General features: G+C 56.8%; 2 protein-coding genes across 2 annotated transcripts in view; both read left to right on the top strand.

Moving 5' to 3' along the window:
- Nucleotides 1–13: 13 nt before the first annotated feature.
- On the top strand, nt 14–6041 carry TGME49_291300 (RER1 protein, putative). Its single transcript, XM_018782142.1, has one exon. The coding sequence runs from the start codon at nt 2170–2172 to the stop codon at nt 2836–2838; it is 669 nt and encodes a 222-aa protein (XP_018636466.1). The 5' UTR covers nt 14–2169; the 3' UTR covers nt 2839–6041.
- A 105-nt stretch (nt 6042–6146) lies between these two features.
- TGME49_291180 (hypothetical protein) overlaps nt 6147–20828 on the top strand; it is a 34265-nt gene continuing 19583 nt past the window's right edge. Inside the window, exons 1-10 of the mRNA XM_018782141.1 lie at nt 6147–7628; nt 8328–8532; nt 9059–9534; nt 10396–10824; nt 11425–11682; nt 12268–14454; nt 14886–15797; nt 16247–16415; nt 16791–16960; nt 17506–20785. Coding sequence (XP_018636465.1) covers nt 7290–7628; nt 8328–8532; nt 9059–9534; nt 10396–10824; nt 11425–11682; nt 12268–14454; nt 14886–15797; nt 16247–16415; nt 16791–16960; nt 17506–20785 — 8425 coding nt within the window. The 5' untranslated portion in view covers nt 6147–7289. The remainder of the gene's footprint in view (nt 7629–8327; nt 8533–9058; nt 9535–10395; nt 10825–11424; nt 11683–12267; nt 14455–14885; nt 15798–16246; nt 16416–16790; nt 16961–17505; nt 20786–20828) is intronic.

Below are 20828 nucleotides of genomic sequence, written 5' to 3'. Positions count from 1 at the left end.
CTGGATACCGTAGTGTCAATTCGTCAACAGTTTGGGGCCGAAGTGTAAGCAGGGAAAATGATCTCGTTGCTAGATAGTATGGTCTTTTTGATTCCTATTGGTACTGTTACTCCCCGAGCCACATACATCTTACAGATGTAAATTGGCTACATGCATGTATATCTATGTATATATGTATGTGCATATATGTATATGCGCGTAAATGCATGCAAAGATCGCGGCGGGGACAACGCTTGTCGACCGTCCTATGGTTACCAGTGGATCCGGAGTATACGTTTGACCTCCAGGTTGGATCGAAGGAACTGGAATCGCATTCAGAGTTCATGTCTCTTCTTTGCGCGTGAGAGTTTTGCATTTCTGGGTCGTGAGCCTCCCTTGCACAGAGACAGCATCTGCTCGTTATGCAGGCATTGCCAGCAACACCACGGTTTCTAGCGTTTTTCGGACGGAGGACAGAAAGGTTGCCTGGGCGTTTCCGCCAAGGAAATCTGCGGTTTCTTCCTCTCGCGTTTTTTCCACGCGCTCCGACGGCCGCGCGAACCTTCGTCTCACCTACAATATAGCTCTCGGCGACACCCTGCTGGGTCTTCCGCTGTGCCGGCAGGTTTTTTCTCTGCCCCGGTTTCTCTCCTTCTCTTCCTTGTTTTCTCGCCTCCTTTGCCTCCCGTGTGAAGCCTCACCACAAGCGACAAAGTCTCGACGCTGCCTCCGCGCCGCCGCAGACACCGCCGAGCTCAGCTGGACGTCAGACCGCAGAGGACTCTTCGCTCAGAGCCGCGCCTGCGGTGTCTCGCGAACAGCGCTCGCGGCGTTTTTCTGCGCGACCGTTCTCGCTGCCTCTTTTTCGCAGCAGCGCCGGGACAGGTGGTTTTCCTCTCTGCATTCTCGACACGCACTTTCGTCTGCTTTGTTCGCGAGAAAAAGATTTCCTCTCCCTTGCGCGATTCGCTCGGCTTTTCGTCTCGAGCACATTTCCTCGGTTTGTCCCCCCGTCCCGAGCTCTTGGGGGGGGGCGGAAGAGAACGCAGACGACTGTGGACGAACGTCTGTTTCCAACAAGACCTTTTCCTCTGTTTTTTTCTTCTCCTCTGGGCGCCTCGCCTCGAGATTCCGCCTGCCTCCCCTTTCTCGCGCGCCCTGCCTCGCTTCGCCGTCTCTTTTTTTTCTTGCGTCTTTGGTGCCGCGGGGAAAAAGCGTCGCTTTCTTCCCTGCACTTCCGGCGGTCTGCAGTGTCCTCCTCTGCGATTTTTCCTCCGCGAAACAACGGACCAGCTTCGCTCACCGCGAGTTTTCTGCCGTCTCTGTCACCCGCGCGCCTCCTCAATCGAGTGTCTGGACACCGCGTCGTCGAGCTCAGGGTGCGGTGTGTGCATGTACAGCCGAACGCCTGGCGCAGACGCTGGTCTGCTGAACGCCGCGCATGTTTGCCGCGTTTTGCCGAGTTTCGTTGGCTTTCTTTGCCGAAAGTGAGCCTCGCCGCGGGCCGCCAGTCTGTCTTCGTTGTCGCTTCGTCTCTCTCGTCTTTTCTCGACTTCCCTCGCCATTCTCTCCTCATCCCCGCGAGGCCACAGCACCACCGTGCCGTCCACCGCTTCCTTGTCCTTTCTTTTCCGGCTTCTCTTTCAACCGTCTCCTCTTCCGTTTCTCCACTCGCCTCGTCTGTGGGCACCAGGTGCCTGCATCTTCGTTTTCCTCTCTTTGAATGCATGCCGACCTGCAGGACTCCTATTCACGAAGTACCTCCGAGTTTGAACTCGACCGCAGAAGAGTCGCAGACAAGCATCTGGCAGCTGTCGTTCTCGATCTCTTTTGAGGTTCCGTCTTCCTGTGGAGTTGGCCGACTGTGTCTGCCCACCGAGAGTTCGAGGCGCGGGAACGATCTGCGTTTCGACTTCTGTCTTGCGTCGCCTCTTCCTCTCTTTTCGCTCCACGGAAGTTGCTTGGCTGGCTGTCTCTCCAGCCTCACCTCGGGTGTCTTGTCTTCTAGTCTCCTCTCGAAAAAAAACATCTCCTGCATGCCCGTCTTGGCCTTGTCTCGGAGCCTCTGTCAGCGCCCCGTGGTACGCGGCTCTCTGATTTTTTGAGTGCCTCTACTCTGCGTTTTTCCCCATCCCTTCCGTTCTTCCAGCTTGTCTCTGAGTTGTGTTTTCCTGCTTTCCGGTGTTCGAGATGATGGCCTCGACGTCTGCGCAGGAGGACCTGGTGTCTGCTCCGTTTTCCTCGCGGCTCTTTCGGTCCCTCTCTCGGCTCGGCTCTTCGTATCTGGACGCGACGACGCTGTATCCGAAGACGCGGTGGCTCGCGTTCTTCCTCCTGCTGGCGCTGTATGTCGTGCGAGTGTATATGCTTGCCGGCTTCTTCGTCGTCACCTATGGGCTGGGGATCTACCTCCTGAATCTCCTGATCGGCTTCATCTCCCCGCAGATCGACCCAGAGACAGACGAGTTCGTCCTCCCCGTCCGAGAGAGCGAAGAGTACCGTCCGTTCCAGCGGCAACTTCCGGAGTTCAAATGTTGGCTGGCTGGCACCCGCGCCGTGTTGATCTCCGTTGCGCTCACCTTCTTCTCCGTCTTCGACTTGCCGGTCTTCTGGCCGATTCTCCTCGTCTACTTCATTCTCCTCTTCGTTCTAACCATGAAGGAGCAGATCAAACGCATGATCAAGTACAAGTACCTGCCCTTCTCCTGGGGCAAACAAACGTACGGAGACATCACGCGCGGAAAGGCCGACCGCGCGCGCGGCGAGACGCAGAGCTGGCGCGGCGCCGCCGCTGCAGGCGTCGCCTCCGCCGTCTCCATGGGCCAAGAGCACTTGACTACTCCGTACGTTCTCCGATGACTTCCATCGACGAGCGCAGGCGAGGACTCCCTGGACAGTCGTTCGTCGGGCAGTGAGCAAGGACGGCGCGCGACAGATGCCGAGGAGCAGCGGGGACAGCGAAGGCAGTGCAGGTTCAGACGCAGTTTTCTGAGGAGACTGAAGACGGCTTAGAAGCAGAGAACAACACAAGTGAAGAACGAGGGAAGATCGGACAAAAAAAACGCTGCAGCGAGACCGCCTCACAACCCAACGGTGGTAGGCTGCGCTCTGTTTCCGGGAGTGTCTGAGTCGTCGTTGGAATTCCTTCGAGAGAAGAGGAACGAAGCGCGAGCCTTCGCGAGTCCATTGTCTCTCTTTGGCTTCGCACGCCTGGCAAGAAGGGATGGCATCACTTCTTTCTTTTCGTGTCTTTTTTTGAGAAAAAACAAACGCAACGCACCCAACTCTCCTCCGGGGCTCTGCTGCTGGCTTCGCATGCATGTTTGTCGTCGTTTTTTTTCGCGTAACAGAGTGTCTTTGAGTTTCCTGTCGTTTGCCGACTTTTCCGCGTCCACCCTGGCTTGCCTTGCAGACTTCGGCGAGTTCCGCTCTCCGCGTCTCTCCCCGATCCTTCAGCTATACAGACCGTTGCCTGTTCGTCTCAGAGCTGTCGGTTAAGGGGTGTGGGCGCGAAGAACTTCTTCTCTCTGACGCCTTCACTGAGAGTCGGAGAGAGGACCCGTTCTTTGCAAGAGTCGTCGACCGCTCAGGAAAAAAAGCAATGCGTAGGTTCCTCTCTCTTTCCTTCGTCTCGCGCTTTCGAGGACAAACCGGAAAGAGACACTCGAAGGAAGCCTCTTTTCAAGAGCGAGTCAGGAGAAGAAGGGGAGAGATGTAAACGGATAGACGGTAGATGGAGAGAAGAGGGAGAGTAGAAGAAGAAAAGACGCGTCGTGTCGGACGAAGACAGAAAGACGCAGAGAGACAGTCCGGTCCTCTATCCACTGTTGATAGGAAAGAAAAACTGTCTTCACATGCAGTCCCACAAATCACCGTTTTCGTAGAGTCGACGGGCTTGTGTGAGGCGAGGAAACCGACACACAAACTCGGCATATTTCCGCAAGAGCATATGGTCCAGCCAACATCCGATGCTCCAGAGCGACGCAGTGTGTATGCATACAGAGACTCAGATACGCGCATGCATTGCAGATGCTTGTACACAGTCTGTGCCACAGCGCAGCTATCCGTTCTGCAGACAGCAGGGACTGGACCTGCGGCAGAAAGCCGCATGTTGCTCCGCAGACGTGAGGCTGCTTCAACAAGCGGCGGCGAAGTCGTGGTGGAGACGCGTTGGGGACAAACGGGCCGCGCATGCAGCGACTCGAAAGGCGAGAGGTGGATGTACGTCCCACTGAAACGTCCCTGTGGAGGGCAATGAAAGGCGAATATACAACAGCATTTCTCGGACACACAGCCCAGACGCGCGCGTCGCTTGACATGCAGGAGAAACACTGGCTGGACGCAGGCGTCCGCGGGATTTGTTTTTTCAAGGTGACGCGCGACACCGTGACGTTTCTAGGGACGCTCTGCTAGCAGGAGAGAGCCTCAACCGCGGTCCGCGGATCATTTGTACGGAGACAATATCTACTTCTCCCCACCGCAGCGAGGGAACTCTCCCTTTGATTTGGCGTTTAGAGCTAAAGACCATGCAATTATCATATTATCGTGAGCCTTGTAACAGAGTTGCTTCACAAGCGAGAACAGGAGAGAGATGCTTTCAAGTTCTGAGACGCCAACAAGAGGCGCAGTGCATTTGGGTTTGATAAAACGTCTGACCTTTTCATGTTTGTTCAGCTTCCCTACATTTGTTGGTTTTCGAGACTACGCTGAGTACCCTTGTGCTGACAGTTCTCAACGTGATGGCCATAAGAAGTTCAGAATCACACAGGGGGACGCACAGAAATCTGGACGGATCTCTCGCCTGCAGATGCGGCCGTCAACGAACGTATAACCACAGGAACCGTTGAACGTTAAATACGCCCTCATCGGCATCGACTACTTGTGAGTATGCGACGACGAGTCGCGGTGTTCCTCATTTGTGAAGAAGCGAAAGGTGGGCGAGGAAGGCCTTCTTTTGCGTCTGGGATCTGTGGAAGTTGTGGGCCTTAGCGTGCCTCGAGGCGCTAGGGGAGGACTTTTTCCGACTGCTTCGTGTTCAAGTTGAATTTTAGTTGCTTTGCTTTCCACGGCCTCACCGGCAAGCAGCTCTGGAAACAAGGAGACGCTGTTTTCTGCGCATGAGCGTCATCAGAGTGTTCGTTACCTTGACTTTGATGGAAAAGCATGAAAGCCACGGTCTCCCATTCGGATTTGCTCGATGCACCCGCTCCAGCATGACACGCCACAATCGTACCCCAGTGAGCTGTCGTATCCACGGTGAAGAGAAGCCTTTCCAGCGTCAAGAAGGCCCAGGGGAACCGCGGTGCTGGCAGCGGTAAAAAGCAGGCAGTCTTTGTCTCTCTGTGTGTGTTGGACAAGAACGGTTCGGATAGTAACGCACAGGACCACCGATTAGAGAGGCATATTTGTCGTAGGCACGATGTAAGAGGGGGCAAAGCATCTCAGATTCTGAGACGGAGACACAACGGCAGGCGAACCGCAAGCAGCGAACACAGAAGCCTCTGCAGACATCCGAGGCAGTCGACACACGGGCAGATTCTTGGCTTCACTCCTTCACCTGTTTCCACTCTGTTTCTCTGTTTCGACTTCCTCGGATCGGCCGCTCCTTTTCAGAGCTCCTGCTCGACAAGAGGTCCTCAGAAGCCGCAGCAGAATTCGCGGACCGAACTCGCGACGGCCGTCAAGAACTGAGGCGACCGTATGCGTGCAGAGTTCTTTGAATACTCGCGGCCAAGTCCAGAAACAAAGGCAGACTGGACTCTGCGGGGCTTGCTCTGTGTTCTGGGTACATCTTCGATCTCTCTGAAAGCTTCCGCGTACTGTGTGTCTCGTTCGAACCTTTGCCTTCCACGCTTTTCCTTCTCCTCTCCGCCACTCTCTCTCTCTTCCTCCGACTCTCGCGCCCTCTGTGCTGCCCTGCGACTCGGTCTGTGCCTTTCGCTCCCTGTTGTCTGTGTACAGAGAAACTGATTTTTCTAGCAGAAAAATTCGGTCCCCCGAGAACGGGAGGTGTACGTCCACCGCAGTGAGTCGCGAGCTGCGGGGGGGCGCCGTGTGCGGCGTCTTTTCGCCTTCGCTGAGACTCTGGCGATTTGCCGTGAGTGACCCGGGCGTTGTGCTCGTCTCTTCTCGCACAACCTAGCCGTTCGCTTTTCCTTTTTAGATTTTCAGGAGATGCTGCGAACTCTGGGCATCCGCTAGAAAGTTCTGCAGGCCTTTTGTTCCTTTTTCGCCAGAGTTCTCGCCTCCGAACGGAGAGGCGCGCGCGCCTAGCAGCAAGCCGGAGGAAGAGCCCGGCGATCGAACAGCGGCGAGGAGAGAAAGCGGTTCTTCGCCAAGAGAAACGCGTGGACATTTCCGTTTTTGTGAGGTCTGCAGCCGAGACGTCTTTCTGCCTTTCTGCGAAACGTGGAAGAAAAGGCGGTGCGAGCCGACGACCCGTCCGGGCAGCGCCTCGCGTGCACTGAGAAAAACTGCCGTTTTTGGACGGCGCGAGGACAGGATCGACCAAGGAACGGGACTCCTCCCTCGCTTGCTGCCCGCTGCTGACCGCTGCTGACCTCGCCGTCTTCTGCGACAGGCCTCCTTTTTGACGAAAATGTCTGCACGCGTGCGTTTTTCAGCGCGAGAGCAAACAGCGGTCGGGGGAGGGCGACAGCGCGCTGCGTTCCTACACGGGAGAAGAAACGGCAGTGGAGAATCGCCTTCTCTCTTTTCTCTGCCGTAGAGGAAAGCGCCGGGAGCGAGGCTCAGCGCTCTCTCCTTTCGCGATACGAATCCTGTTCTTCCTGAGACTCAGAGAGAGTTTCGTCGTCTCTCGCAGTCGATCGCGTCCACACTTTGACCCAGACCTGTTTCCGGGTGTATGTACACTCCATCATCGCTCAGGTGTATGTACACCCCGTGGTGTCTTGCGCAGCAGAGGCTTCAGATGTAACTTCGAGTCTTTTCTCGCCTTTCAGTCTCGCGGCGTTTTCTTGGGTCGCCGTTCCCCGATTTCCTGTCTTCCTTCCTCACTCAGCCAACGCACACATGCAGTCGAGGGGGGAGAAAAATCTCTTTCGCTCTTCTCTCCCTCTGTCGTCTTGGACCTCCTGAGTCCCTGCCCTTGCCCTCTCGCCTCACGTTCTTCCCCTTGTGTCCATCTCCGCCTCGTCCACCCTCAGCAGCGCTCAGCCGCGCCGCCTCTCCCTTCCGCGCCTGTCGCTGCTCGCCGCTCTGCGCATGCAGCTGCGTACCGCTGCAGGCGCACTCACCAAGCCGCGTCCATTCGTCAGTCTCTCCGCTTCGTTGTCTTTGTCTCTTCCACGATGCTGGAGGCGTTGGTAGAGCGACTGCTGAGTCGCTATCTGGCGCTCTACGTGACGGGGATCAGCCGTGACAAGCTGAGTGTCGCGGTGTGGAGCGGTGACGTAGAGCTCGAGGATCTGCAGCTGAAGCCGGAGATCTCCGACCTCTTCGGCTTGCCCTTCCGCGTAGTCTCTGGACGCCTCAAACGCATTCGCCTCTCGATCCCCTGGGCCAGACTCGGCTCTGCTCCCGTCTGCCTGGAAGTCGAGGGCGTCCACGTCCTCCTAGAACCCAAACCGATCCCCGAGCAAACAGACGAGGAGCTCATCGCGCAACTTCGAGACGCCAAAAAACAACAGGTAAAAAACGGCCCGACCTGCCACATGTACCTACACACATTTATACATACAAACATACATACAAACATACAAACATATATACATATATATATATATATATACAGATTGATGTATATGTATATGTATATATGTCTGTATGTGTGTATGTATGGTGTTGTATTGTTGGATACATGGAAGAGTTTGTCGTCCACGCGTGTACGCATGCAGCTCTTTTAGTGTCTTTAGAGGAGACGAAGAAAATTGGTGAGTGAGTGGCTAAGGATGGGTATAGGAGAAAGACTGGAGGAGAAAGCAGGAGAAGCCGATCGTGGCGACGCTCTGAGCAATGGTGGGGAGACGACAACAGAGACGCGTGATGGAGAAGCTGGAAGGGAAAGAGCGAAGGCCAAGCTTGACATGAATGGATAAGGAAATTGGATTGTTCTCGATGACCCTTCGAGTGGAGACGTCTCTGCGATTGTCATTCGCAGTGTCCACTGACGCTCCTTCTGCCCCTATCCCATTCATCTTCTCGTTGTTCACGAGTCCTAGGCTGCTGGCACTTCGCTGTCGTCTTCGCTGTCGCTGTCCTTCCTTTTTTCCTCTCTCTTCTTGTTTCTCCGTCTGGGCATCTCTCGCCTCTGTTGTCTGTGTCGTCGCCGCGCGCGTTGCTTGCTCGCAATCGTTGTGTTCTTTGTGTTTTGCTTCTCACAACGCCAGATCGATGTGGTGGAACAGCAACTTTTGGATGCGCGCTCCCAGTTGCTCAAAGCCACGGACGCCGCCGCCTCTGCGCCTGCCGCTGACCGAGGAGTTTTCTTCAAATTCGCCAACAAGATCGTAAACAGTATTCAAATCGATGTGCGAGACATCCACATCGCGTTCGCAGATCCCTCGCGCGGCTTCAAAATCGGAGTTCTGCTCGGTACGCCTCGTCTGTCACAAACTGCGGCTCTGAAGCTGCATCTCGCTGCTCGGTTGGAGTTCAGCAACGCCTCGCATGCGGTCGCGAGGAGGCCAAACATGTTCTCCACCAAGACACGAGCAGTTGCTGCATCTCTGTGCTGTCTCTCTGCATATCCTCTACACCTAACAAAGATACAAGCCTGCCCTCTACTCGACTGAGAACTGTCGGTGTTTCTTCTCTTTCCATACGTATAGATACGTATATATACATATCTCTCCGTGTCTATCTGTTTATCTACCCATCTCTCTCTTTCTCTATCTATGCCTGTCTGTCCATTTATCCGTTTCTGTCTTTACCCACCTACTTCTCTACGTACCTCTCTCTCGACATGTCTCTGTCGAACTGCGTACATGCCTGCCTCTCTCGCGCTGCAGATCTCTCCAAGTCTGTCTGATTCTGTCTTCGCACATCGGTGTGACGCATGCAGCTCGCTGCAGACGCGCCTGATCTCGCTGTCTCTCTCTTTCTCCGTTTCCGGTTGCAGCGGACTGCTCGGTGCACAACACAGACGCTCTGTGGCGCCGCAGCGTCTCTGAAGGCTCGTCGGCGGGAGGCGCCCCTATGGTTCTGTACAAGGCTTGCGAACTGAATGGCTTGGCAGTGTACTGTTCGCTCGCCTGTGGCGCCGGCGGGGAGACAGCCGTCGCCGGGAGCGAGTTGAACGCGCGAAGTCACGAGGTCAGTTTTCGGTCGCTTCCCAGATCCAAGTCCTCGTCGCAGAGCTCCTCTGCTTCTTCTCTCCCGGAAACGTCTCCAGGGGGCGTCCACGCAACGCCTGCAGACAGGGACGACGGCGATCTGCCGACTGCTCGGGACCGTCTCCACACAGAGACCAAGGAGGTTCGCGACTCGCGCGCTCCCTCGCCCTGCGACACAGGAGGCCTCGACACTGGCGGGGGTCGATCCGCCGAGGCTGCGGGAGCCTTCGCAGAGGAAAGAGAGGAAACTCTCCAAGCAAAGGTAGGCTTCCTCTTGAGGCTTCCAAGAGACACGCACAGAGACGGCCGCCAGCGGTCGTGAGCGTGATACACACAACCGAGTTCTTTCCATCTCGCCCATTTCATCAGGAACGCATGCAGGCACATCTGCGTAATAAACATCATAAACATCTACCACACACAGTCATCTGTATGCAACCATACACTCATATACTACATATATATATATATATATCCATATGCATATATACATATATACATATACATATATACATATACATGTATGTATATATATATATACATGTACAAGTATATATATGCATATGTATCTCTACGTATATGCTTACGGGGTGCGCGGGGAAGGAGGGACTGTGGGTCGCGCGCGTCGGGCGCTTCGTGATTTGTTTCTGTTCATGCATATGGGTCTTTCCCTCTGGTTGGGAAGGCCTCTGCGATTTACCGCTCAGTGGAGCAACAGAGGCAGAGACATCAGGCAGAGATTCAGACGCACTCTTTCTCAGGCTTGCACAACACCAAGACATGAATCAACTTTTGGCCATCATCTGTACATGCATGCATGGGTGTGTATCAAGAAACATAGAATTCCCGTCTGCTTCTAGCGTACTTCCCGTCCATATAAGCATAAACATATACATACAAATATATATATATATATATTAATATATATATATATATATATATATATATGTACATACATGTACACATACATACAGACATAGGTGCAAACATGCATATACCTACATGCATACATGACCGTTTCTCTGTTGTAAGTGGAGACAGCCGAGTCACCATCCATACACATGTAGATATGTGTGCAAATGTATGTTAGGTTTGTAGTTTGCGGTGTCTGTCATGTGATCAGACGTCGGGGTCTTCGGAGTTTGCAGAGGCGTTTTTTCTGGCGCCGATTCCGGAGCAGAACTATGTGTTGAAGCCTCTGCATATGCGTCTGTTGATTTCTCACTCGACGACTCTGAGGGAGCTGTGCGCGCGGCTCGAGGTGAAGAAGGAGTCTCAGGGCATCGAGATTGGCAGGACGCAGCTGAAAGCTCTGCTGGACATGTCGCACGAGGCGACGCAGAGAAGGCGAAGATGCGAGAGTCTCCTACTTCGGAACGTGGACGCCGTCCGCCTCGACGCCGAGGGCTTGAAAGGCCTCACTGAAAAGGAATTCATTGGCCTGTACACCCGCGAAATCCAGGCCTCGGCCAATATTCGGGGAGCCTTGCCCCTGAGCGAGGACGAAAAACTCCGACTCCAAACGCTGTACGACGTCGTCGGCGTCAGACATGTAGGTTGGGAACTCAAGAGTTTCGCACGGAGGAGAGGTCGAGAGGCGTCGATCATCCGGCGGTCCTCTCGCCTCGTTTACTTCTTTTCGTTCCTCTCTTCGCGTTGTTCTTCGCCTCCCGAACCTCTCCGCGGGTCGCTGTTGCTACGCTTATCTCTGGTCGTTTGCAGTGCCTCTCTCTCTTGTTGGTCTTTCCTCTCCACCTCTCGATATGCCTATTATTGGTGGACATGCGCCAATCGCTCTGGAACCATGTCTATGCTTGTCAACCTCTATCCGTCTTGCTACCGCATATTTAGCTCTGTGCACCTTCCTACCGTTTTTCTCTATATATGTCTCTCTCCGTATATGTTGTTCTCCGCCTGTCTGCGCTACGTGAGTCTGTCTTGTGCTCGATCCCTTTCGGCATCCCTCTGTCTCCCGTGTTTCTCACCCTCCCTGAGTCGACCTAGATCCACTTGTACATCCCCCGAGCTTTATCTGTATAAATATGTATAAATATAGATATAAAAATAGATATAAAAATAGATATAGATATGGATATGGATGCTTCCACCTGTTTGTCTACGTCGCGCGTTGTCTGGGAAATTTTCTTTTCAGTTGGCGAAATGGCAAGCAATTTGCAAGGAAGCGTTGACGAGGATTGCGGAGCAGACACAACAGCGACAGCTGCTCCGGCAGCAGGAGCTGGCGCCTCCAGAGCGTCTGAGCTGGTGGCAATGGGCAACGCAGAGCCGCAGGAAGCGCGAGGCAGACGAGGCGTCGGGACCTGCAGGGCCGGACAGAGGGGATTCGGACGCGGAAGACCAGCCTCTTTTGACGGAGGAAGAAGTGAACTACATCGTCAACTCGGTGCAAGTAAGCGAGCAAGGAGGCTGCGGCAGCGGGGAACCGAACCTTGCAAGTGAAGCTGGTCTTAGAACGCTCCCCCTTCCAGACCCGTCGTCTAGAGAAGTCGTGCGACAACTGAAGGCAAAGACAAGTCGAGTGTGAGGGAGGCGAGAGGCAGACGGCAAACGGCTCAAGAGACCGGAAGCGTCAGACAGCAGAGAAGAGAGAACGGCAGAAAGGAGACCGAGAGGGACACAGCGAAAGCAAAGAAGGCAGTAGAGAAAGGTAGAGACAGAGAGAGAAGAAGAGGGGCAGAAAGAGGACGCGACGGAGAACAAGAGGGAAGGGAGGAGAGAGAGGAAAGAGGAGACACGGGAGGAAGAAGGACAGTCACAGGATACACTAGCAGAAGGTAGGGGGAAACGTTTAGTGAAGAGAAGAAAACTCTTTTCGCGAGCAGCCAAGGAAAAATTCCTCTGTATATCCCCGACCTGCATGGGAGTCGACGTCACCCCTGCGGATTTATCCTCCCAGGGTTCAGAGAGACTGCGTCTTGCGTCTGTCAGCCTGTGGTCTGCCCCTTGTGTGGCGTATGTACACCTTCGCGTGCAGAGCGACGCGATCATGGAGAACATGGCGGTTCCGACGATCTACAAGTTGAGTTTCGACCTGGTGCACTTTGGAATTTCGTTGAGAGACGACCTGCCACCGGACGAGTCGTCTCCAAGTCCGGGACCTGTCGCCTCGTTCTTCTCTTCTCCCCTGGCGCTTCAGAAGCGCGCCGCTGCCGCTGCGGGTGCCGGAGGGCCTGGAGAGGCTGGAGACGCCGATGGCTTGTTGTCTGCTTCTTTGCTCGCCGCTTCGTCGCTGCCAGTCTCTTTTTCGTCGCCGAGCGCCTTCCTGGCGATTGAGTTATTCAACTGGAGTGCGTCGCTGAATCTGCAGAACAAGCAAGACGCGTCTGGGGCGGAGAACACACAGTGGAGCTTCTCCTTCTCTCTCTCCAACTTTTGCGTCCGCCACCGAGAACAAATCATCATGCACTTCCGGAAAGACATCCGCGCCGACGGGGAACATGTGCGTGACGGGGGGTCCTCGGGCGTCCATTCACCTGGACCTCGGATGTCTCCGGAGGCTCCGGAACAGCTGACAGAGCAGCTCGCCGAGCAGCTCGCTGCGCCGTCCTCTTCTCCTCCTCCCGCTGCGTTGCCTCCATCGGCTGGGTCTCCATCGTCTACCTGTTCGGACGCTGACGCGGCTGGGTCTGGAGACTCGCCGTCCCCGGCTGCGTCGACCCTGCAGCAGGCAGCGGCGCGTCTGGAGTTGTCGCATGACGTGACGGATGCGGGGAACATTCTCGGAGTGGTGATGCGGTTGGCGCCGCTGGTGGCCGCGTTCCGTCCGGATTTGTTGAAGAATTTGCTGGCGTTTTTCGTCTTCGAGGAGCCAGAAGACGTTCGCAGACACCGGGAGCGCGAACAGCAGTCTCAGAGAACGAGGGATGCTCTGGCGGCCTTTCCACCTTCTCTCCCTGCACAGCCGGGGCCTTCCGAGTTGCCAGCAAGGTCTGCAGGAGACGCGCGAAAGATCGTGGAGAAGCTGGAGGCGGCGGACGGCTTGGGGTCGGACGACGAGGCGGGGGTGACGAGGGGAGCGAAGCTCGAGCAAGTCGAGGAGATGAAGAAGACCGAGTTCGTCGAGCATCTGAAGGCGCGGGGAGGGACCGTCTACTCCGCAGCGGTTCAGAGGTTCCCCGCGCTGCTGCAGATCGACATTTTCATCGCCGCGCCGATTCTCCACTTCTCGACCGAAGGCCGCGGCCAAGTCGCCTTGCAGTTCGGCACGCTGCTTTTGCGGACCGACGGGACATGCCCCTATGACGACTTGCGGGGCATCGTGGAGTTGAACGAGACGCGCCTCATCTGCCAGCCGCCGAACCAGGAGGAGATCTCGCTGCTGCGTCCGATCCCCATTCGCGTCCACCTGGAGTTGCAGAGACAGGAAGACCTGCAGATCAGTTTTCTGCTGGAAGAGATCTTCCTAGAAATCACTCCGGAGGCCCTCGCCGTTCTCCTCGCCGTTCCGGCTTCCGTCGCGCAGTCCCTGATCGAGGTGAAGAAAAGGCGCGCGGGCGCCGACGAAGGTCCGGAGGCCACAGGGCCGCCGCGGCCAGGGCGCCTCGGAGACGGTGAAGACACGGCGCGAAAGATGGCGAAGACTGGGGCAGACAGAGGCAGCCCAGACAGAGGCGCGGAAGCTGACGGAGCCTCGCGCACAGAGAAGAGTCTCGCCCAGCCAGGTGTGCTGCTCTCGGCGGCGACGGTGTCCGCTGCGAAGGAGATCGAGGCCGCGTCAGGCGCGGGAGAAGCCGCGGAGACAGGGACATCGGACGAAGACGCAGAGACGGGGCCAGGACGACGCGCGGCGCCCAAGAAACGCCTGAACATCAGCTGCTCGTGCTGCATCGACCACTGCGGATTCGTCATCCGCACTGCGAGTGCAGCCTCCAGAGCGTTCCAGACTGCGCGAAGGAAGTCGACGCTTTCCGGTCTGGCGCCTGCGGAACCACCGAGTCGAAGCAGCGACGGTGGAGTTCCGGTCCTCCGAGCGGAGTTCTGTTCGATGGCCGTCCAACTCCAGGCAGACGTCTTCGAGGGAAAATACGCCGGGTGGGCAGAGCTGCAGCGCGTCTTCGTTTGCGACCCTTCCACTGCTTCGCCGCTCTTCCTCACCCTCCACGAAACAGAAATGCAGCTCACCGACACACAGCTTTACGAGACCATGGCGACATCCGTTCAGGTATAAACCAAGGGGGAGGCGGGTGCATCTGCACTGAGAGAAATGCAGTTTGAGGTGACACCGGCGTCTCTCAGAGGCACTGCGCAGCTTCGTGGACGTGACGTCCATCTCTCAGACACCTTGGCTCGCCCCAGGGCATTCACAGAGCTATGCGTATTCAAGATATATACTCAGTGAAATATGTAGGCTCATGGACATCTATCTATATACATATGCACATACATGCATATATGTATATATGTATATATATAAATATATATATATATATATATATGTGGAGGTGAAGCGTTGGCTGTAGGATGCGCCAACAGATGTTTGTAGTATGCGCTGCATTTCGAAATCGGAGAGGACGAAGCCCGGTGTGTCGTGAGTTTGGTTAGGCTGTTCGTGAAACAACGTCGATTTTTCTGGATGTTTCTTCATGTTCTCAGGTGATCCCAGGCGCGTCTGGTGCAGGCGCAGTGCCGCCGCCTGTGCTGTCGCCCACGGGTGCGAGTCGAGCGCGTCCCCCGTTGTCTCCGTCTGCCGGTTCCGTTTCCCTGTCTCCTGAGGCCCCGAAGGAAGCGCCCAGCGAGGGGGACGACGACTCTGAGTTTCAGGACGCCATTGAGGAGCGGGAGAAATCGGTTCGTGTGGATCTGACGGCGGTCTTTCCTAAGCGGAAGGCAGGCGTCTCGACCCACCCCACTACGTCGTACCCTCTTCATCACGCGACGTCGGGTGCGTTGCCGGCGCCGGGACCCCAAGGCGAGCCGGAAGTCTCCGTGGCAGTCTCCACGGCGACTGTGGAGGTGCACTGGCAGCAAGAGAGCATCAAGCAGATTCTTGAAACGTTGCGCGAGTACAAGCGCCTCATTCAGAACAAGCTGGAAGTACACCTGGAGGAACTGCGGGAGACAGCGAAGCGCGGAGACTACACATTCCTTTCCAGGGAGGCCGTCGCCGCGATGCAGGAGACGCTCCACAACGTCCAACAGTCCCTCGCCTACATCGATGTGCAACAGCACCTGAACGTGGAGCGGCCTGCAAGTCCCGCTGGGGCGTCTGCGAATCCGCGCGGACCTGCAAGCGCCGCGGGCAAGGCCGAGGCGGGCGTGGAGCCCCAGAGCCGCGGCGCCCAGACCCAAAAAGACGCCGGCCGAGGCGACCCACGCGCAGAAGCCTGGATGGCCTCGGGCCTCTCCTACGGCGGAGACATGCCGCCGCTCGCGGCCGAACGGGAAGTCGAGGCTGCAGGTGAGTCAGCCAAGGACGCAACTCAGACCCGAGGCCTCCTCCGCCCTGTGGTGACTCTCGACTTGAAGGTGAAAGGCGCCGCCATCGCATTCTGGAAAGAAAGGCACGTAAGTCACGACGACGCCAAAGATGCCGTCTACGTAGGCGCATGTGCAGTTTATCAAGTCCACCGATCATAAAACACACGTACTTCTAAAAGTATACATGATACACATGTACATGAATATATATATATATATACATATATATATATATATATGTGAAGGGGACAGAAAGTGCGAAAGAGGAGACACGAGTTAACTCAATGACAGGCTGAGCTTCACTGGGGGTTGGAAAGAGAGACTTTCCAGGTTTCCAGTCTTGTGTTGTTTATCTCGGTTGTTTCGGTATCGCGGCTCCTTGTTTCGACGACGCATGGCTCGATTCCCGCATCGATCGGACGAGAGAAAGCGCTCTGAGTCCGGTGTGTGGAGCGCAGTGAAGCAGTACCTGGCTCTTGAGCGAGAGAGATTGCAAGGCAAGTACGTCTCTCATCCCCCTTCTTTGCGTTTTTTAGATCTTTTCGCGAATGGGTATACGCGACTTTGAGATGCAGTACCGCGTGCTTGCGAACGGAGATGGCACTGTGGACCTGAAAGTCGGAGGAGGCGCCATCATCATGGAGGAACGATGCATCCTTGCGCCCAGGGGCCAGGGCAGCGAGTCGGATCCCCGCGGCTCTCAAGGTGAGAAGATAAAGCGTCGGAAGCAAGACAACATGGGTATACGGAGAAGCGCGATGATCAAGGATTTACGCAGGAGCCTAGCGCGAGGCCAGCAAGGCCAGTGGAGGACGGCGACGGAGATTCACCACAGAAGCGAAAGGGAGAGAGGTGAAGGAGAGCGCACTGGTCGACGTCGCTGAGAGAGAAGAAGAGCAGTGATGAGCGTACATCTGATTCAGCGGGATGTGGAGTCAGAGAAAGAAGGGAGAGGCGCGAACGAGGAACCAGAGACTTGGTAATAAACTTGAAGACGGGCAAGGGGGGGGGGGGAAGCATCGCAGGTTGGAGAGTTAGAAGAGGACGAGAATTCCTTTTCCTTTGTCATTGAATCTTCAGAGTCCCTGGAGAAGAGCGGCGCAACCAGGAATCGAAAACCGGGAGACCCAGGAGTCTCCCAGCAGTCCACGTCCCTCTTTAGCGCCCGCATTCGCCACTACGCTGGCGTTGACCCTGTGACGAAAGCCCCCCTTCCGTATTCTGTTTGCATGCAAGGCGTCTTACATCAGGTGAGGCGTTACGGACGCATGCAGTGCTTCGTAAATGACAAATCGAGGTGCAGCCATCCTACGGTTTCTCCGACGGCCAGGTGGACAAACGCACGGATCTCTTTTTATATCTTCACGTCTATCTGCATCTGTACCGATCTGTCGACTCGGACTTGTTATCTCTCGCCGTTTCTTTGTCTCTGCTTCGCCGTCTGTTTCCGTGAGTTCGTTCCAATACGTCGCGTATTCTCGTCTGTCTCTCTATCCTTGTCGTTCTATCCGTAGATCTGTATCTATTCTTCTGTCCGAGTCCGTCTCTCTGCACTGATGGCTATACGCACGACTCAACGCGCCCAACCCCCCCCAAAGAATCGGACGCATTTGTGTTTCGGTGTCCCTGCACACTGGAGCGTCATCTGGCGATCTCCACAAAGTCTCCAAAGCGCGAGCAAAGGCAGATCGTGGACGACGTTTCAGCCTCCTCGCTGTGTTCAAGTTTGCGCGGCGCGCCACGGTTGCCTAACCGGAGACGTCTGGCCTTGGGGTCTCTGTTTGTGTGTGCTCAGGTCTGCTACGTCTACTTTCAGAAGGACGTGACGAAGTTGTTGGAGTACTTGAACGATGGAATTTTCAACGTTTTTATCACCAAGTCGTATCACGCGATGAAGCAGGCGGCGACGCGCTCGTACTTTTTGTTTGCAGTGGAAATTGCTTGTCCTGTCTTCATCCTTTGTGAAGACAAAGAAATCATTCCAGGCTACGTTCCGCATGCGCCCGCGAAAAAAAGGGACGCCGGCAGAAGCCCCTACGGGTCTCCTCCCGCCTCTGCTCGTACCCTCGCCGTCACGCCTTCTCCCTCTTTGTCGCGCACCACTTCCTCCTCTTCCGCTTCCTCTTCCGCTTCCTCTTCTTCCTCTTCGTCCTCTGCTACCTCCTCTGCTGCGTCTTCTTCTCCGCCTTCTTCTTTTTCTTCCGCTGGACAGATGGCGTCTTCTGCTTCTTCGTCTTCAGCCTTGGCGTATGCGGCGTCTCACTGCGCCGTGGACTTGACGGGCAGAGGCAGCTACATCACCCTCGACTTGGGTCACTTGCGAGTTCGGAATGCATACACCTGGGACGACGCCATGCCTGCAGACGGCGACTCTGGAGGCTGCAGATCCGCGGCGAGACCCGGCAGCGAGGACGAGAAGACTTGCCGTTCTCCGGAGGCGCGGAGACGCTCTGCATCCAAGTCGCGAGCGCCATTCCCGGTGGCTGAGCGCGGCGACGACGAAGATCTCTCCCCTTCTTCTTGCCGTGTCTTCACTCTCAGTGTCGACCTGTTCGGCCTCACCATCGGGGCCGTTGACAACTCTTCCAACTTCTCGCCTTCCGCTTCTTCCACAGCGTCGACGGTTTCGTCCCGTGCGGGCCAGCCTGCGTTCAGGATCAACCGCATGGCCTCCTCTGGCCGCCACTCCTGCCATGCTTCTCGGGAGGTAGGAGGGTGTTTGCTGGAAAACGTCGACGCGGCGGTCTCGTTTCGATCCTCTCGCGGCTTAGTGGACGTCGAACTCGACACAACGCCTTGGCGTCTGCGGCTGTCGCGCCAACAACTCACCTTTGTCCTCGACGTCGTCAACGAAAACCTCGCCGGCAAGGGCTACCGGCCTGCGCCTGTGGTCCTCACCACCGCCGGCTTCCCCACAAGGTCCGAAGGGGGAGGAGGACCTTCGGAGGCCGGCGGCGACTTGCGCCGGGAGCCTCACAGTGGGCTGGGGAGACGCGAAGGCGACGCGCAGCGCGCCGAACAGGTCCGCCAGGCTCTGGAGGACTCCACCGCCCGTGTGAGGCTGCGTATGACAGTCCCCCAGCTGCTCCTAGAGGCGTCGTTCGGACCGGAGGCACCCCTCGCGCTCTTTTCGCTGAAGCGGGTGGTTGTCGGTGCCGAGGTGTCTCTCTTCTCGCTCTATTTCACCTACCGCGTTGTCCTCTGTGCGCAGTCCTTCGCGATCGACGACATTCGAACGAACAGCGCAAACTTCTACAAGCGCCTCGCCGAGTGTGCGGGCGCCTCCTGGCGACAAGGAGACGGCCCGGCGCCAAACGAGACACTCCGGCCTGCGAACATCACCCGCGAAGCGGCAGCCAGCTTTGGAGACCAGCACCGCCTGCCCTCTGGGAAGCTGTCGAGTGTGGGGTCCAGCGGCGCGCTGTTTGTCGCGGGGCCTCGGCCCCAGACCTCGACTTCCTTTGAGGGCGAGGCGTCAGACAGCGACAGCCTGGAAGCCCTGCGTCCCGCAATCAAGATTGAGTTCGCTTCCTCGCTCGAAGAAGGCGGCATGCACATTGCAATTTACAACGCGACAATTTACTTGCTCATGGTGCAGCTTATGGACTTTATTTCTTACTTCACATCTTCCTGGGCATTCAGCACCATGCGCTGCTATCCGAAACCTGCGCCGCCGGTCCTCCACAGGAGTGCCCCCGAGTTCGGTCCCGCTGGCGCAGACAGAGGAGACGCGCCGGACGCGTGGAGCCTGGGTGACGACCGCGCGCGGCCCCTTGGCCTCGGACGCTGTCTGGCGTCTCCGCTGGTGGGCCCAAGTGTGGGGCGTGAGCGGGGCGAAGAGGCGCAGGAAGCTTCTCCGGAGGAGCCAGGGGACGAGGTCGAACCTGCCTTGGCGTCGTATGAAACTGCGGACTCGGTCGCCTTGGGACGCTTCTCGACGGTCGCAGACGAAGAGCTCCCTCACCGATTCGCTTCGTGTGTGCCTCCGGAGGAGGAGCTCGAGGGCGGGGTAGAGACCCGAAGGCCTTCAGAGAGTCCAGAGGCTCGGCACCCATCTCAGGCTCCAGTTCTGCTGCCCGCGAGTGCCGTGCTTCCCGAGATGGGTCCACGAGACAAGCCGTTCGGCATCACTGTCACCGTGTCCAGTGGGCGCTTCATTCTCTACACAGATTTGAAGAAGCCGACGGCGCCGATTCTGCAGTGGACGAACGACTTTTACGTGAACATGGTCAGCGGTGCAGACAGTCTCCAAATGAAGAACATCGACATTTTGGATTGTCGGATCGCACGCCTGGACGTCCTGCCGCCGCCCCTCCTGCCTGCGTTGTCGGGTCGCCAACGCGAGCGAACGGGGATACGGTCAGACTCTGTTGCGTCGTCGCGCGGGGACCCCGAGACCCGGTCGCGGTGGTCGTCCACGTCGCTCTCGGGGTACGATCAGGACGGTGAGGAGACGACTCGCGGGGCGTCTCTGGGCCGCGGCCTGCGTCTCGCCTCTCTCTCTGAGTCTCTCCCGAAGGCGCACCTCGTCCCGGCGGTCGACGAGGCCTCCGCGGTTCTCCTCTGTGAAGCCTTTAGAGTCCAGGGCCATGGGTCCTATCGCTCCGTCGACGCGAAAGAAGAGTATCGCAAGCAGCGGGCAGAGGCTCTGGTGCTGGAGAAAAACGCGCGGAGCCTCGCGAGCGGAGATGGCGACGGCGTGAAGGAGGGCCTCTCGGCTGGGGTGCACGCATCGCGGGGCGCCGGGGACGCCTATCGGAGCTCGGTCTTGGCCGCCAGGCAGCTGCAGAGGGCCTTGAAGCAGCGAACCGCGGGGAAGGGTCCATCCTTCGCCTCCACGCTCGTCCCCGAACAACTCAAGGAGGTCGTCGCGGGGCGCAGCCCCTCGCGGCCCGCAGCGGAGTCTACGGAGCAGACACCCGACGGCGAGAAGAAGACAAGAAAAGAGTCGGCAGGTGGAAACGATGAGGGAAAGAGAGGCGACACTCCACGCGAGGACGAAGGTGAAGTGCAGTCGAAGGCCGAAGAAGAAAAAGTCCTTCTAAGCGATCTGGTTCTCCTCTTTGATATCCCCGGTAAGAGACGAAAACGCGCATGGCGAAAGCAGATGCGTTCGAG

Source organism: Toxoplasma gondii, chromosome IX (assembly GCF_000006565.2).
Source record: "Toxoplasma gondii ME49 chromosome IX, whole genome shotgun sequence".
Lineage (NCBI taxonomy): Eukaryota > Apicomplexa > Conoidasida > Eucoccidiorida > Sarcocystidae > Toxoplasma > Toxoplasma gondii.
The sequence above is the reverse complement of the archived record's forward strand: the minus strand, read 5'-3'. Positions and strand labels throughout refer to the sequence as shown.

What these genes read in the sequence shown, in the direction of transcription:
- TGME49_291300 (XM_018782142.1), top strand. Translation starts at nt 2,170, where the DNA reads ATGATGGCCTCGACGTCTGCGCAGGAGGACCTGGTGTCTGCTCCGTTT.